The 14573-nt window shown below is 45.0% G+C and overlaps 1 protein-coding gene across 4 annotated transcripts in view; it reads right to left on the bottom strand.

The window, feature by feature from the left end:
- The window catches only part of SKI (SKI proto-oncogene), a 152491-nt gene extending 141048 nt beyond the window's left edge, over nucleotides 1-11443 (bottom strand). For all 4 annotated transcript variants that reach the window (XM_035118438.3, XM_035118440.3, XM_035118439.3 and 1 more), the window contains exon 1: nucleotides 9383-11443. In XM_035118438.3, the coding sequence (XP_034974329.3) occupies nucleotides 9383-10333 (951 nt within the window). In that variant the 5' untranslated portion in view covers nucleotides 10334-11443. The remainder of the gene's footprint in view (nucleotides 1-9382) is intronic.
- Nucleotides 11444-14573: the final 3130 nt, after the last annotated feature.

The following is a 14573-nucleotide window of genomic DNA, read 5'->3' as shown; positions in this document are numbered from 1 at the left end:
GGTTGAGTTGAAAGACAACAGACACTTCTGGGGCTCAGATGGGGCTCGCTTCAACAGCAGCTAACCTGTCATTGAATCTGGAAGGATTGCTCTCCTGAACCCATCAGCATATACTGGAGCCTCTGTTATACTTAACCCAGACTTCCTAACACTTGATATCCTGTCTGCTATTTCAATGCCCTTACTCAACTGTTTCAGACAGACATTACACAAACTGGCTAGTGGAAAAGGGGATGGGAAACCAAGCAGCAATCTGAGTCTATGACCTTATTCTTTTAACATGATACCACTAACTTAAGTTGATGTTGGGGGGAGATGGAGGTATGGAAAGGCACAAAGATTACTCTTTTCACTAATCAGGCCTGATCTTGCTTAGTCAGGCAATGCCACTGGAATCCGCATCAAGATGCCACCCATTTCTTGCATTAGCAGCAAGAAACTGACCTTACTATCATGTGCTAGTGCTTGAATCTTATTAGTCACAAAAATACATATTGACCACTGAGGGTTTTGCTACAGATGTTTGGAAAATAATCCACCACTCTGAACATTTCTTCTGTAAAGAAAATGGGTCATAGATGTGGGGTGGGGAATTCACTGGGCACTGTTGTAGTTTTGTTGTGTTGTGCTGTGTTCTAATATGAACAAAAATGTTTCATTAAATGCTCAGCTGCTACCCAATCAAATAAATTTTAATTGAATGTACACATTTTAGCTGATTAATCTATTGATTGAACCTGCATATGGGGAAAAAACACTGGGTTGTTTCGCATCCATTCACAGAAGGAAATTGCACTGACAGAAGGAGGCCTTCCGATCATTGGATACATGATTGAATGCAAATACCATTCTTCCTTTCTTTTTACAGAAGACACACACACCTCATCATCTTAGAAGAGGAATTCCCATCTGTCATTTAGAAAAAGTAATAGTCCGCTTAATAACAAAACTCTAAGAGGTGTGCGTAACAAAATTATCAATAAAACACAGCTAACATCCACAAAACTTCTTAAAATACACAAAGCATTAATAAAACACAGATAAAAAAACACTAAAACAAACATAAGTAAATTATGTGTCTAGGTTTGCTTGAATTTTTTTAAAAAAGTTTTCAGCAGGCATTCTAAATCAGTTCCATTGTTCCATCTAGCGCAGTAGGTCCAAAACCTCTGCAGAGGTTATGTTCTGGGGATCCGCACGCAAAGGCAAAATTGTGTAAAGTCAGGAAGACCCCTGGAACCGCTCCCTCCATGCAACCATTCCTGCCTGTTCAACACAGACCGGTATGCGGAGGGAGCAAGATCTCAGGAGCCTCTCATGGCCTTCCAGAGCCCTCATGTGACCTTCCTATAGACCAGGCAGAGGCAAACTTGGCCCTCCAGATGTTTTGGAACTACAACTCCTATGATCCCGAGCTAACAGGGCCAGTGGTCAGGGATCATGGGAGTTGTAGTTCCAAAACATCTGGAGAGCCAAGGTTGCTTGCCTATGCCTGCTATAGGCCAATAAGCAAGGTGGAGGGCTTAAAATGCTCCTTCCATGCAAAGTTTTCCTGCAGTTTTAAAGCCCTCTCCATTGCTTTCTGGGCTCTAGGAAGGTCATATGAGGGCTCTGGAAGCTCTTCTGAGATCTCACACAGCTCCTTTTCCCCAGTCTTTCATCCTCTTTCTGTTTGTTTTTTTGCCAAAGCACGCAAGATTGCAATTGCATAAGTAAGTTGCACAGAAGTTTGGGGCATACTGTACTGTCTACAATGACTGGCAACAGCTCTCTAGGGTTTCAGGCTCAGGGCTCCCCTGTACTACATGGAAATGCCAGCATTTGAGCCTGGGATATTTTGCAAGAAAAGCATGTGCGCTACTGTCCTTCCACTAACAACCTAGATATTGTTACAGGTAGGGAGCCGTGTTGGTCTGATGTAGTCGAAAGCTCATACCAATGACAAACTTAGTTGGTTTCTTAAGGTGCTGCTGGAAGGATTTTTTTTATTTTGTTTCAACTTAGATATTGACCTAATAATACTTTTTATTTGTAGAATGTGCATCCTATCTTCCCAGTCAAAGCATTTTATAAACTATACTTAGAGTAGATGCCCCTCTTATAAATACACTAGGTTCTTTATCCTTCCCTGTACGTACTTAAAAATTTGTCATAAAACCTGGGGAGTGGGGGGACACAGCACGCCTCCAGTAAGCAAAGAAAAGTTGCCCTTCATGGTCCCCCCCCCCATCCCACTTCATGTAAAAACACTGTCTCCTCCACCCCCATCCCAAATCAGCAGTGTATTAATGTTGGTCCTCTTATTTTCCAGGCTCCTTGCAAACTGAAGACCATTGTGTGAAAAGTTGCCTGAGGCAGCAGAATGGAATGCAAAGCTTACCTGTACAAAGATGGAAATGTTTTCTCCTCAGGTTTGAAAATATATATATTAAAATGCCTTCCTTTCCCCCCCCCATGAAAAAAATGTGGAGAAAGGAACATAAGCAATTATATTTTACATAGGTCTTACTTAGTGTTGCAAGGTCCCCCATACATTAAAACAAAACAAAAATACAGCCAAGCATATGTATTAAGAGATCGCTTTTACTAATTGACAGGCAAATTGATTTATGTTCTACGTCTACTCTGCTAAAATAAATTAATGTTATTAATTGGTGGCAGGAGTGGAGAAGGTTCATGAATCATACCAGATTGGAACCATGACCAACACATGCTTTCTAACTTTGTGGGTGTCCCAAGGCTTCACCACAGAACTGAACAGGAATTTTTAAAAAAGCAATAGGCTGGCTTATATTGCATGCTGCCCAGTCACTCCTGCTTCCTATCTCCTCCGGCCAATACATGCCAACAAGCCACCAGCCAGATGCCAGCAGGCATGCATAGAGCATGCACTCCAGGACCAGCTGTGGCCCCAAACTGAGTCCACTTTCACACTGCATGCTCAGCCAAACTATGGCTTGGCACATACACACAATGGCTCCCAAGGAGAGCACAGCTGCTTTGCTCCTCCCCAGGGTTTTTTGGGGGTCATTGCAGGATGGTAATAAAGCAAGAATTAGCTTAGTGTGTCACCTGAGTCTACATTCAATGGTTACATGGTCATGGTTAAGGAGGAGAGACCCTAAACACAATCCTGGGATTGAAGACGACACACTAAGCCAAACTCTAGCACAGCTGCTGTCCCACAATGGCCTAAAAAGCCTAGGGAGGAGCACGATCCTTCACATTCACACCTGCACAATCAAACATCTACACAAAAGGCCTGGTATGCAGAAGACAAAGAAAATGGGGGGGGGCTCACATGTTGTGTGGAGGTGTGTAACCATCTCTTCTTTAAGGCATGCAGCAGTTCCAAGGTTGCAGGGGTGGAGAGGCATTTTCCCTGGAGGGCACAAGGAGTTCTTTTTGCTGCTGCCGCCACCACAAATTCCCAGCTGGCTGGATTGCAACCACTACAAAATGCAAAAAGCCTCAATGGCCTCACAAGATCACTCCAAAAGCTGCATTACCTCAGCACGAATAGGTTTCCGCTCTTTGATCTCTTGCTGCTACACCTTTCACTGGCTTGGGAGGGATTATTATTATTATTATGAAACAGAAGCAGGAACCTTTGCTGTGCTTGTTTGTATATGACAATCCAGAACATTCCTCCCACCTCAGGGAACACCAGGCCTGAGGGAATGCTGCTGCTTAGAAAGGTGTGTGTCTGCTTATTTCCTCTTTTCTTCCCTTAATCTGACAGCTACTTCAGACACGGTTTTTCTTCACAAAAGTGTTCAGGATGAAAGTCATAACTGGCAAGAGATTTCCAGTGACTGTACACAAGAAAATAATCCGGTGTGTGACTTCTGGGCATTACATTTTACCTGTTTCCCCTCCTCTCCAACATCCATGTAGGAAAAATATAATGCATGAAAGGAAAAACCTTGATTTTATAGAGTTTTACTGAACATGCGCATTGTGCAAAATGTGAACACAGAAAGCTGCCTCACACTCAGTGCAGCTCAGGATTGTCTGCACTGACTGGCAGCGACTCAGTTTAAGTTTTCAGACAGGGAATTTCTGCCAGCCCTACCAGAGATTGAACCTGGAACCCTTGGCATGCAAAGCAGATGCTCTCCCCTTGAGCTATGATCATTCCTACATGGCATGGGGTAAGGGATGATGGGATGCTACAGCCAAACAATTTCTAGAGGGCACATTAAAGACTGCAATTCCATAGCACAAACAGGTTTCCAGGGATTGAACCTAGGACTTCATGTTTCATCACCACAGTGACATAGCATACAGGAGAGCAGACATGTATCAGACAGGCTGTGAATTGGAACAATATAGGCAGGAGGGGGAAGAGACTGGTGAAACTCATTCTTGAACAAAATCATTTTTACATATACAGTTGACCAGGATGCAGGAACCAGTTAGAAGATGAGGAAAGACTAAGAGACTTGGGGGGTGGGACAGGGAGGAGGGAAAGCTCAACAATGAACGTGTTTGGGGGGGGGGGGAGAAGGTAAAAGAACAAAGTCCAGAAGGTGATGTGGCTTAGGGGATTTGAAGAACTCCACAAAGGAATGATTAAGCCCTAGGAATGCAAACAAATAACATACTAGGAGAAACCAAACTCAAGGTGGGAGGTACCAAAAGAAGCTGAAACACACACACCCTTTCCCCCTCCTAGGGTTGCTGCATGGGTGGAATAGACCCAAGTGTTACTGAACACAGAATTATGCCAATATGTGAGCACAAGAATTGTCTTGCAGCAGACAATTGCACTAAATTCCAGTATTTTCTTAGGCAGGCAAATGCATCTGGGAAGCTTGCAAAGGAAAGAATCATCCCGTGTTACTGGAGAAAGGCCATAGCTCAATGGTATGTAGAAAAGTCCAAGTTCAATCCCCAGCATCTCCATGTGGGGCTGAGAAAGACTTCTTGCCTAAACCCTGAAGAGCCACTGCCAGTCAGTGTAGACAATACTGAGCTAGATGGGTTGTCTGATGCAGTACAAACCAGCTTCCTATGTTCTCAGTATCTGAGGAGTCAGAGATGTATTGCCTCTGCTTATGGAGGGAAAATATCACTGGATTTCAAATTACAGCCTAACATCCACTTTTGCATTATGCAGGCAGACTCCAGCAGCAGGAGAAAAATGCATCTCACAGACCCACCACAGAAAGCTTTCATCAACTCACCAAAGAGACATCAGGGACATTAGGCTCAGTGGTCAAGCACCTGCTTCCTATCGTTGGTCCATGGCATTTCCAGGCACAGCTGATAAAAGATCCCATCTGAACCCCTGGAGAGTCAGTGTCAACCAGTCCTGAGCTAAATGCACCAGTGGTCTGACTCAGTATAAGAGCAGTGATGGCTAGTATCTACTGTGATTGGTAGGAATAAATCCAGAGAGCCCAGACAGTAGGTAGGGTCAGGGGTAATGACAGGAAGGGTTAACTAATTCTGATTTTGTCCCTATCCTCTTCCCTGCTGAATTCTGCAAGGGTAATACTGAGGAGGAGGAAGCTAGCACCCACTGAACTTGCTTTAGATTATGAGGAGGAGGCTGGCTGAGGGCAGAATGTGGTTGGTGAGGCAGCTTCCACAGATGTGTTTTTTATCTCACAGTCCACTTTGGGGAACTATTCTACAAAGCTTACTGCAGGAGAGCCACATAAAGCCATCCTACTACCAGCTAACTCCCACAAACCCAGGGGGGCGGGGTAGGATCACCCCTACCTCTTTGTATTCAAACAATCCACATTGTCCCCATCCAACAGCTGGGACACACTCCCAAGAAGGATCATCATCATTATTATGCAGGGCACACAAGGCAAAAACCCACAGAGGCCCACAATTTGCAGACAGCTGTGAGCAAAAGACACACACAGCTTAAGGATGAGATGCAGACAGAACTTCAACATAGTTAAATGCAAACAGCCAAACACAAGATTGGTTAGGTTTCCACCACCATTTCCTCCCTAGGCGACCTCAATTTTATTTCAATGTTATTTGCTTCTGGCCACAGTCTACCAACCCTGCAGCTCTGTGTGTGGTTATTGTTTTGCTTCCCAGCATGGCTATCTGCTACAGCACAAAACATGCAATATCCCTTTGGCTATGTCTGATGGAAAAATGAATGGGAGAGAAGCAGCTTTTTGTTGGGATGCCAGACAGGTAGCCTGCCTGCTACCAAAGTCTTCTCAAGAGCAAAAACACAAGTTCTTCTAGCCAAAGTTAAAAGTCTTGAAACAACTCACCATGGGAAGGGAGGTAAAATAATATTTAAACTCCATCCCATTTTTGGGGCACAGGCAGAGATATATGCATATCCTGGCTTTCTTCCCACCACAGCTGCCTCACAATTGACGAAAAGCAAAGGCTGCCCATTTCAGTCTGATGGGGAAAACACTATTTCAAGCAATGTATTATGATCAGCACCAAGGTTTTAATTTGGTCTCAAGTTTCACACCAATCCTTGACTAATTTGATGGATGCCTTTAAAAAAAAGTGGTGGGCCAGATACACACATTACACACACACACACACACACACACACACACACACACACCTGAAGTTACTGAGAATTTCTATTCTAGTTTCTGATTTCTTTCATAAATCAATTCGTTATTCTCTTTCATATATCCAAAAGTGAAACCCATAAAAATGGAAGTCCATTACATTGGGGGTGGTGGCTAAATATGTACAGTGCAAACATCTAACACTAACATGACACTATAAAGAAAGTTCTGCAAGATCACTCAAGGGTTTGGGCACAGAAATTACTGCCCAGAATGGAGAGAGATGTTGGCTGTCCCACAAGCCTTCAAAAAGATGCAATTTTTTTTTAAAAAAAAGGGCTCCTGTGTTCTCAGTGCACCTCCACTTTCCATTCATATGCCCCAAACTGCTACTTTTAGCATATAATTAGCTGAAGACAGAAAAGCCATTAGCAGCACATATGAGAAATAATGTGGGTCTTTAGACCTACAATAGCTCTTATGCAGAGTCTGTGGAGGAGGAGGGGAACTAAGGAGAAAACAAGGACTACTTCCTTCACTTTGAAAGGGGAAATAGCCAAGTAGACAGGAATGGAAAGATATCCCAAAGCCTGGTGGGTTTCTGTTGTTGTTGTTGTTGTTGTTGTTGTTGTTGTTGTTTGTATGCACATTCAGCCTGTTTCCCAAAAGGAGAAGCTGCACATGCCTTTATCTCCAGATGTGTGTGAGTACCTGCACATTCTCCCCAAAATAGGTGTGTGGGAGTTTAAAGGGGACCAGGAAGGGAAAGAAGTCTTAACTGAATATTCCCTTAATAAGTATTAAATGAGTCTGTCTTGTCTGACCCTGGGCATTTTTTTTCAAGCTACCCCATAGCATAAGTACCCCTATTGACCAGGATTGATGCCAACACAAGGTCTCCCCTCCCAACTTTCTCACCCAGTCACCAACTTTAAGAAGTCTGGAAATTGAAGTACTGCTGCAGATTAAAAAACACCTTCTGCTAATACGTTTTCTAGCTGTCTGGCTGGGCAGACTCCGCAATTGCCTGTCATATTTTAAAGCTTGCTACAGCAGTTGTCCCAGGACACATCCATTTCCTTAGTGTAAATACAACCCATACACAAACTAGCATCAGGAGAGAAAAGGGGTGGAGGGGGGACTAGATCAACACTGTACAGAGCACCAAAAATACACTATGTAGTCTGCACACATATATCAACAGCATTTGCAAGTACCCTGGATTGGAACATCCTGGGATCAGTGGTGGCTGGTGCCCGTTGTGACTGGAAGGGAGGAAGTCATGGAGCCCAAACAGTAGATGCGGTCAGAGCCAATGACAGGGAGAGCCAACTAATTTTAGTTGTGTCCCCATCATCTTGGCTGCTGAGTTCTGCAAGGGTAACAATGACTGGAGGAGGAATCTGACAGGCAGTGCCACCCCCTGGGCTAGTTGTAAATTAGAAAGCATGCAGGTGGGGGCTGGCTGAGGACAGACTGAGGTTGGTGGGGAGGTGCCTCATTTGCCCTGATGGACCAGCCTCCACTGTCTGGAATCTATCCGGTTGTGTGTTTGTTTATCCTACCAATGCAATACATTTAGAAGCTTTTCAGCTGTTTCCCTCACTACATTTGTCAAGTTTTGAGATTAAACCTTAGGATAGAAGCCAGTGATTTCTGCCTGTAGATTACCAATTGATTCATTCAGTCATCTTTCCTTGCCCTATTTATAGCACTACCTATACCTATTTGAGTTTGTTAAGATGCAAAACCCAAGGGCAGAATATGGTAAGCCACCTTTTGTGTCCTGTTTAACCAGATGCATAAAATGTACAGGACTTAAGTTTGCAACAAGAAAGGTGAACAGGATAATGGTAAATTTGTGGACTCTCTTCTCCCCCTCCGAAAAAGACAGATTGGCTAAAAGGATTTTTTAAACAAATCCAACTTTACTGCTGCAGTTAAAGTCCATTAGAGAGCCCTGCTAGTCCACAGCAGTAAATATACCCCAAAATAAGAAAGACTGAAGGGTATATTTCAAAAGAAAAGGCCAGCTCCCTTGAGACTGTTGCAAAAGAAAAAAGGACAAAACAGCCCAATGTGAGTTACCTTAAGAACCTATCAGCACAACCCTATTTCTATTCCTAAATAAGTCTGACAATTCTTTATTCTCTAGAAGTACAATCCTAAGCATCCTTTTCTGATTACTAAGTCCCACTGAATTCAATGGGACTCACTTCTGAGTCTGCACACCTAGGGCCATGCTTCACCTAAGTTTGCATGCATGGTATAAGCATCCTTGGGGTGCATGCAGGTTTTTCCAGCTGCTCTCACACACACATCACTCCTTTCAGAAAGAGTTGTGCGGGACTCTTACAGCTAGATGCACATTTACCTAGGAAGTAGCCCAATTGAACACAATGAGGCTTATTTCCCAGTGAGCATGCAGTGCCTTCTCGCTACATACCGGTAGCTCCCAATACCTGAGAGAACAAGGTCTATTTAAAACAGTTATCACCTGAACCACAGGCTGGTGGGAGTCCAATAAGAGATTACATATGATTCCTTCCAGGATCCTACTACATGGTTCAGGCAATAGCCACTTAAGTGGCTACCTATAGGACTGTGTAAAATATGCAGCCAATTCTATCTGCATTTTTATTCAGAAGTAGGTCTCACTGGATATGCATAATACATGCTAGAGATGCACCAAGTATCTAGCTGCAGTCTTTGTACAGTTGCAACCCTTACCCTTGCCACCGAAGTTCACACACCTTTTTTTCTTTCTTTTTAAGCAATCTCCGCAGAGTTTTTAAGAAACCCAACTCTTTAGCGACCCCAGCCCCAAATTTAAGCGCCAATCCCTCAAAACCAAATCCAAGAGGACTCACCCTGGGTGCTTTCCTCTTGTATCGGTTGCTGTAGTCGAACTTCTCCTTCATCTCGTCCAAGCACTGGCCCAGTCTGGCTTTCTCTTCTTTGCCGGAGTAATCCTGGCTGAGGAGGATGTAGGCTCGCCAGTTGGCCGAGTCGAAGCCCCAGTGGCAAGTCCGGTTCTCCAGGGACTTGTGCGAGTGGATGACAAACTTGTGCGGCGGGTACATGAGCCGGCAATCGAGGCACTGGATGCATGCCGCGCCAGGGCTGCTATACAGCTCTGGCACCAGGAGCCCCTTGCATTTCCCGAAGCACTCGTGGTATACCTTGAAGCTCCGCTCGGTCAGTTCCAGCTCGAGCGCGGCCCCGTGGTGGCTCCCGGAGAACTCCTTCTTGCAGCGCCCCGGCGGGTAGGCGCCTCCGTAGAGCAAGGCGTTGCAAAGCCTCTCGGCGTCCGTCTTGGTGATGAGCCCGCAGGAGGGCGCCGAGAAGGGCAGGATGCCCATGACTTTGAGGATCTCCAGCTGGTCCGCCGTGCAGCGGGAGCAGTAGATGTGGAGCTCGTCGCACACTGCGTTGATCTGCTGCAGCGAGAAGTCGCGCAGGACGGAGTTGAGGATCTGCGGCAGGCAGAGGCGCTTCTCGCCGCCCACCACGAAGCACGAGATGGTCTCGCCCTCCAGGACGGTCTCGCAGCGTTCGGTCGAACGGTCTGAGGGCATGAAGAAGGGTCCCGGCATCACCGCCGGCGGCTGGATCGGCGGCAAGTGGAGCACAGGCTCCGCCGAGGAGGACGTCGAGGACGAGGACTCCTTGCCGTTCTCCCGCTTGTACAGCAGCTCCTGCGCCCAGCGCGCAGAGAAGGCGGCTGGACCACCCAGCGAGTTCATGGAGCTCAGATGAAACTGTTCCAAGGTCTTCTGCAGGCCGGGATGAGGCTGGAAGCTGCTCCTTACAGTCTCCATTTTAGGTTATTTTGTGGTGGTCTCCCGCCTTTTTATTCCTTTTTTAAAAAATAATAACAACAATAAGAAAATAACTCCTCCTTTCTAGGTTTTTCACCAAAGGCAATGCAAAAAACTAAACCGAACCTCGCTTAAAATCTTTTCCAGGCTTCTATTTTTCTTTTCCTTTAAAGGCGAGAAACGCCGCTCTTCTTAAATTTGTTGTTGTCCATTGAAGACGGAGGAGAGAGGGAAGCCACTCAAGAATCTCATATTATTCCGCAAAAAAAGAAAAATACGTTTCCTCCCGGTGGGTTACTTTTGGTCCGCTTTTCCAAACACCCCCTCGATAAGTTTGGGGTTCTTTGTTGTTGTTCTAAATGCACTGGAGCAAAAGAGCCAATCCAGGGGAAATATTTATATCTTCGGGGAGGGGGAGAGAAAAAAGTTATAAAAAGAAAAAGCGCACTGCCTTCTCAAAGAGTAGCTTGCCCTCCCACCTCCATTCAAGCCAGCAGTCTTCAGTTCAGTTCACACAAACACACACGAGGCTCACACACAACCGACCGATCAACCTCCCTCCCTCCCCCCTCAAAAAAAATTGCTAATAAATCTGTAGCAACAACGTGGAAAGGGGGCTGAAGAGAGTCAATAGCACCAGAGGGTCTTGAAAGATGTCCAAATAGCAGCGGCGTAGGCGTCTGGCGTCGGGGAAGTCAGCTCCTTTCTGTCCATGTCCACCAAAAAAAATGTTTCTTAAAAGGAAAATAATAATGTGCGTGTGTATTTTTATATAGAAGGTCGATCTCCGGAAGCGGGATAATGTAGTGTGAGGCAAAGCAAAATAAAAAAATAAAAAAATAAAAAATTAAACCCCCCTTCCAAAATTCCGCGGCGGCTGCTACTGTAGCGAGGCGTCTCCTTCCTTCTTCGCCCCCTCTTGTTCTCTCTGCTACTCGTGGTCCCTTGAAACTGCGGGTGGGGGTGGGAAGGGAAGATTTCCTTTCTTTTAAAGAGTTGCTTCGTTCTTTCTTTTTCTCTCTGGCTGGCTTTGCTTTCCGCCTCTTCTCCTTTTTAATGTGGGAGCCGCAGCAGCTCACATCCTCCCAACTCCACGCTCCAGCCCAGACTGAGGGTGTTTCAGAGCTGAGCTAATGCAGGCAGGCAGGCAGGCAGGCAGGCAAGGCTGGCTGGCTGGCTGTGCACTCCTCCCCCTCCGCGCCCCCCCCCAACCTCACTGTTTGTTGGTGTCTGCCTCAGCTCTTGAATCCCAGCCAAGAATGTGACCAACTCCCCAGGCTGAGCTCTTCCAGGAACAGGCGCCGCCTCCCTCCGGCTCTGTTCTCATCCTCCTCCACCACCACCACCTCCTCCTCCTCCTCCTCCGAGCCGCTCTGCAAAAAGGCAAGCGAGACATAACACGCCTGCGCGTGCGCGCACAAACACACACACCGGGAAACAGAAGAAGGCGCGGGCGGGGGGCAGGCAGCCCAGAGCTGCGATGGGGAGGGTAAAGTGTTGGGTTCATAGACCTCGAGGCTGCGAGAAAGAGACGTGCGGTAGGGCAGCTCTGTGAATGAATTTGCGCTTGCTTCAAACTTCTCTCCCTAGTTGTTGTTTTTGTGGGGGAGGGGTGGAAGGGTTTTAAGGTGGGGGGGGGGTTGGAGCCGGTGGACAAAGTTTCATACAAGAGAATGAGAAAGCACTTAACAGAAGAAGCAGCCCCAGGCTATGGGTCTGATGAAAGACCACTGACTGCAGTTAAGTGGGTCAGGGTCTGGTCAGTGCTCCTGGGTGCCACTTATTAATTTACTGTTTTATACCCCACATTTTTCTCTAAGGAGCTGAAGGTGGCATACATCTTCCTCATTTAATCCCCACAACTCTATGAGGCACGTTAAGTGGAGAGGTAGTAACCGGCCCAAGGTCACCCAGTGACATAGCTGTCAACTTTTGGATTTGAAAATAAGGGATCAGCAGCAGCCTCACCTGTCCCAGGGACAGTCTACGGTATATCTAACAATCCAGGATAGCAGCGGGAAACGGCACTGGACTAAGGGAATTTCCAGCAAAAAAAGGGAAGGCTGACAGCTGTGGCTTGGAATAAGGGAGTTTCCCGCAAAAAAGGGAGGGTTGACAGCTATGCCCAGGGAGCTTCATGATATAGCGGGGTGATTTGAACCCTGCTCTCCCAGGTCCTACCTAGTCTGACAGTCTAACCAGGGTTCCAGGAGGCACAAACGTGAGAAAATAAAAGCTGAATCTGCATAACACCGTGTGAGTGCCCTTCCACACATATTTTTCCCCTGCAAAGAAAGCAACAACTGTATGTCCACTGTAATTAAGCGCATATATGTGTAATCATGTATCTGTGGAAAGAACTCCAGGGGTCATCAGCGTGATGCCTGTGGGCACAATAATACCCTTGAGGTCTTTGCTAGTGTCCACAAAGCCTCTGAGCCCCAACACTCACTGCCCCCTTGATCATAAGGTAGTAGGGTTGCTATCTTTTAATAAGTTAATAGAGCTGAAGGGGGAAGTTGAAAGAGCAACACTCCTCCCTACTTCCTCTTTTAGTTTTATGTACTTTTCAAGGTTCAGATTAATTCAGTTGTATCTGGCCTTTACTAAAAAAAATGGAAAAGCAAAGTGTGTGTATGGACCTTCTCCTTTTCCATCTCACTTAGTTCTGTTAAATCTGTTGGGTTTTATCCAACATTAGTCCTATTCAAAGCAAAGGCATTAGCAGTAACATGACTCACAGGTCCATTAATTTGAAAGGGTCCACTCTGAGTAGGACTTAGCTGGATACCATCCTTTGGATTTTCTGAAGTAAGCTGCTTGTGCAAGTTTTTGGCAGGTAACTATAAACAATTGGATCATCATATAAAGTATTATTTGGTTTTAATACAACGCTTTAAAAATGAATAAAAACTATTCTAAAAAAGAAAGGTGTAAATCAATCAATCACTTTATTTCAGCTTTAAGCTCATAGACATAACAAGAACAAGGGCATGCACGATTTAGTTACAATAAAATAAGTTAAAATATATGCAGAATTAGATAAAATTATAATAAAAGAATTTCAAATTACATATAACAAACCATTACATCTCTTGTATGACAGCACGGAAGTTAGAAATTTTGCCATTTGTAAAGTTACAAACGGATTTGTGTCTTGCAATAAAAAAGCAAAATGCGAATCTGCCAGGTACCCAGGAAATTTTTGAATTAATGGGAGCAATAAGTTCTGCCGGACAGCACAATATAAAGGACATGTAAACACTATGTGCTGTAGGGTTTCAAAAGGTGTAAAACAATCCTGCAGTTGGAAAAAAAAGTTAGGTACAACATTTAGAGGCAAAATTTCAGGGAAGGTTAGGTTAGTAAACTAAACATCTTTCTAAGATAATACAGTAAAGCCCCTTCCCAATATTCTACCGGTATATACTGCTCCAGACATTCATTTATTCTCAAATTGGTGTGCATGACAGTGATAGGAAAGATTGCCCCCTCCTGGTGTGGGTCTCAGATTGTGAGTTTGTATTCTCCACAATGTAACTTTCAAATACACCAGCATTTAACATACCGTATTTCTTCCACTTTGTTCTGAGAAACACAATTAAATTACTTCAAAACTTATTTTACGGCAGAAACAATTAAAAAGCAAATATTTTTAAATGTATCTAGTTGAATTTGTACCTTTGTTCAGTTCACATCCAGGATAAAGTCTCCACACTCTCACACTCTGTCTTTTTCACTAGCCTTCAAAATCAAGGGACCTTGAAACACCAGTTTCAATATGGCAAAATACTTCCAAACTTGCCCCTGGAGACACTTCATTGGATGAGCCTGTGAGAGCCTATACTGTACAGACCTCTACTTCGCCAGATAGGAACTGATCCACAGTTCAAAACTAGCTTCTGTAACTTCATTTAAACTTGCTTTTGAACATCTGACACAGCCAAAGAACAATCCAAAGAATTGCAATTCCAGTAATTCCACTACAGAGGCTGAAAATTGATCCCAAAACATTTTTTTCCGTTTTACTGCTTCAACCCTATGAGTCAGATATCATTGGTCCACCTTGCTCTGCATGGTCTAAACCAGGCATCCCCTAACTTCTGCCCTCCAGATGTTTTGGACTACAATTCCCATCACCCCTGACCACTGGTCCTCTTAGCTAGGGATCATGGGAGTTGTATGCCAAAACATCTGGAGGGCCGCAGTTTGGGGATGCCTGGTCTAAACTGATGTTTTA

Source organism: Zootoca vivipara, chromosome 6, assembly GCF_965207765.1.
Source record: "Zootoca vivipara chromosome 6, rZooViv2.hap1.1, whole genome shotgun sequence".
Taxonomy (NCBI): domain Eukaryota; kingdom Metazoa; phylum Chordata; class Lepidosauria; order Squamata; family Lacertidae; genus Zootoca; species Zootoca vivipara.
The sequence above is the reverse complement of the archived record's forward strand: the minus strand, read 5'-3'. Positions and strand labels throughout refer to the sequence as shown.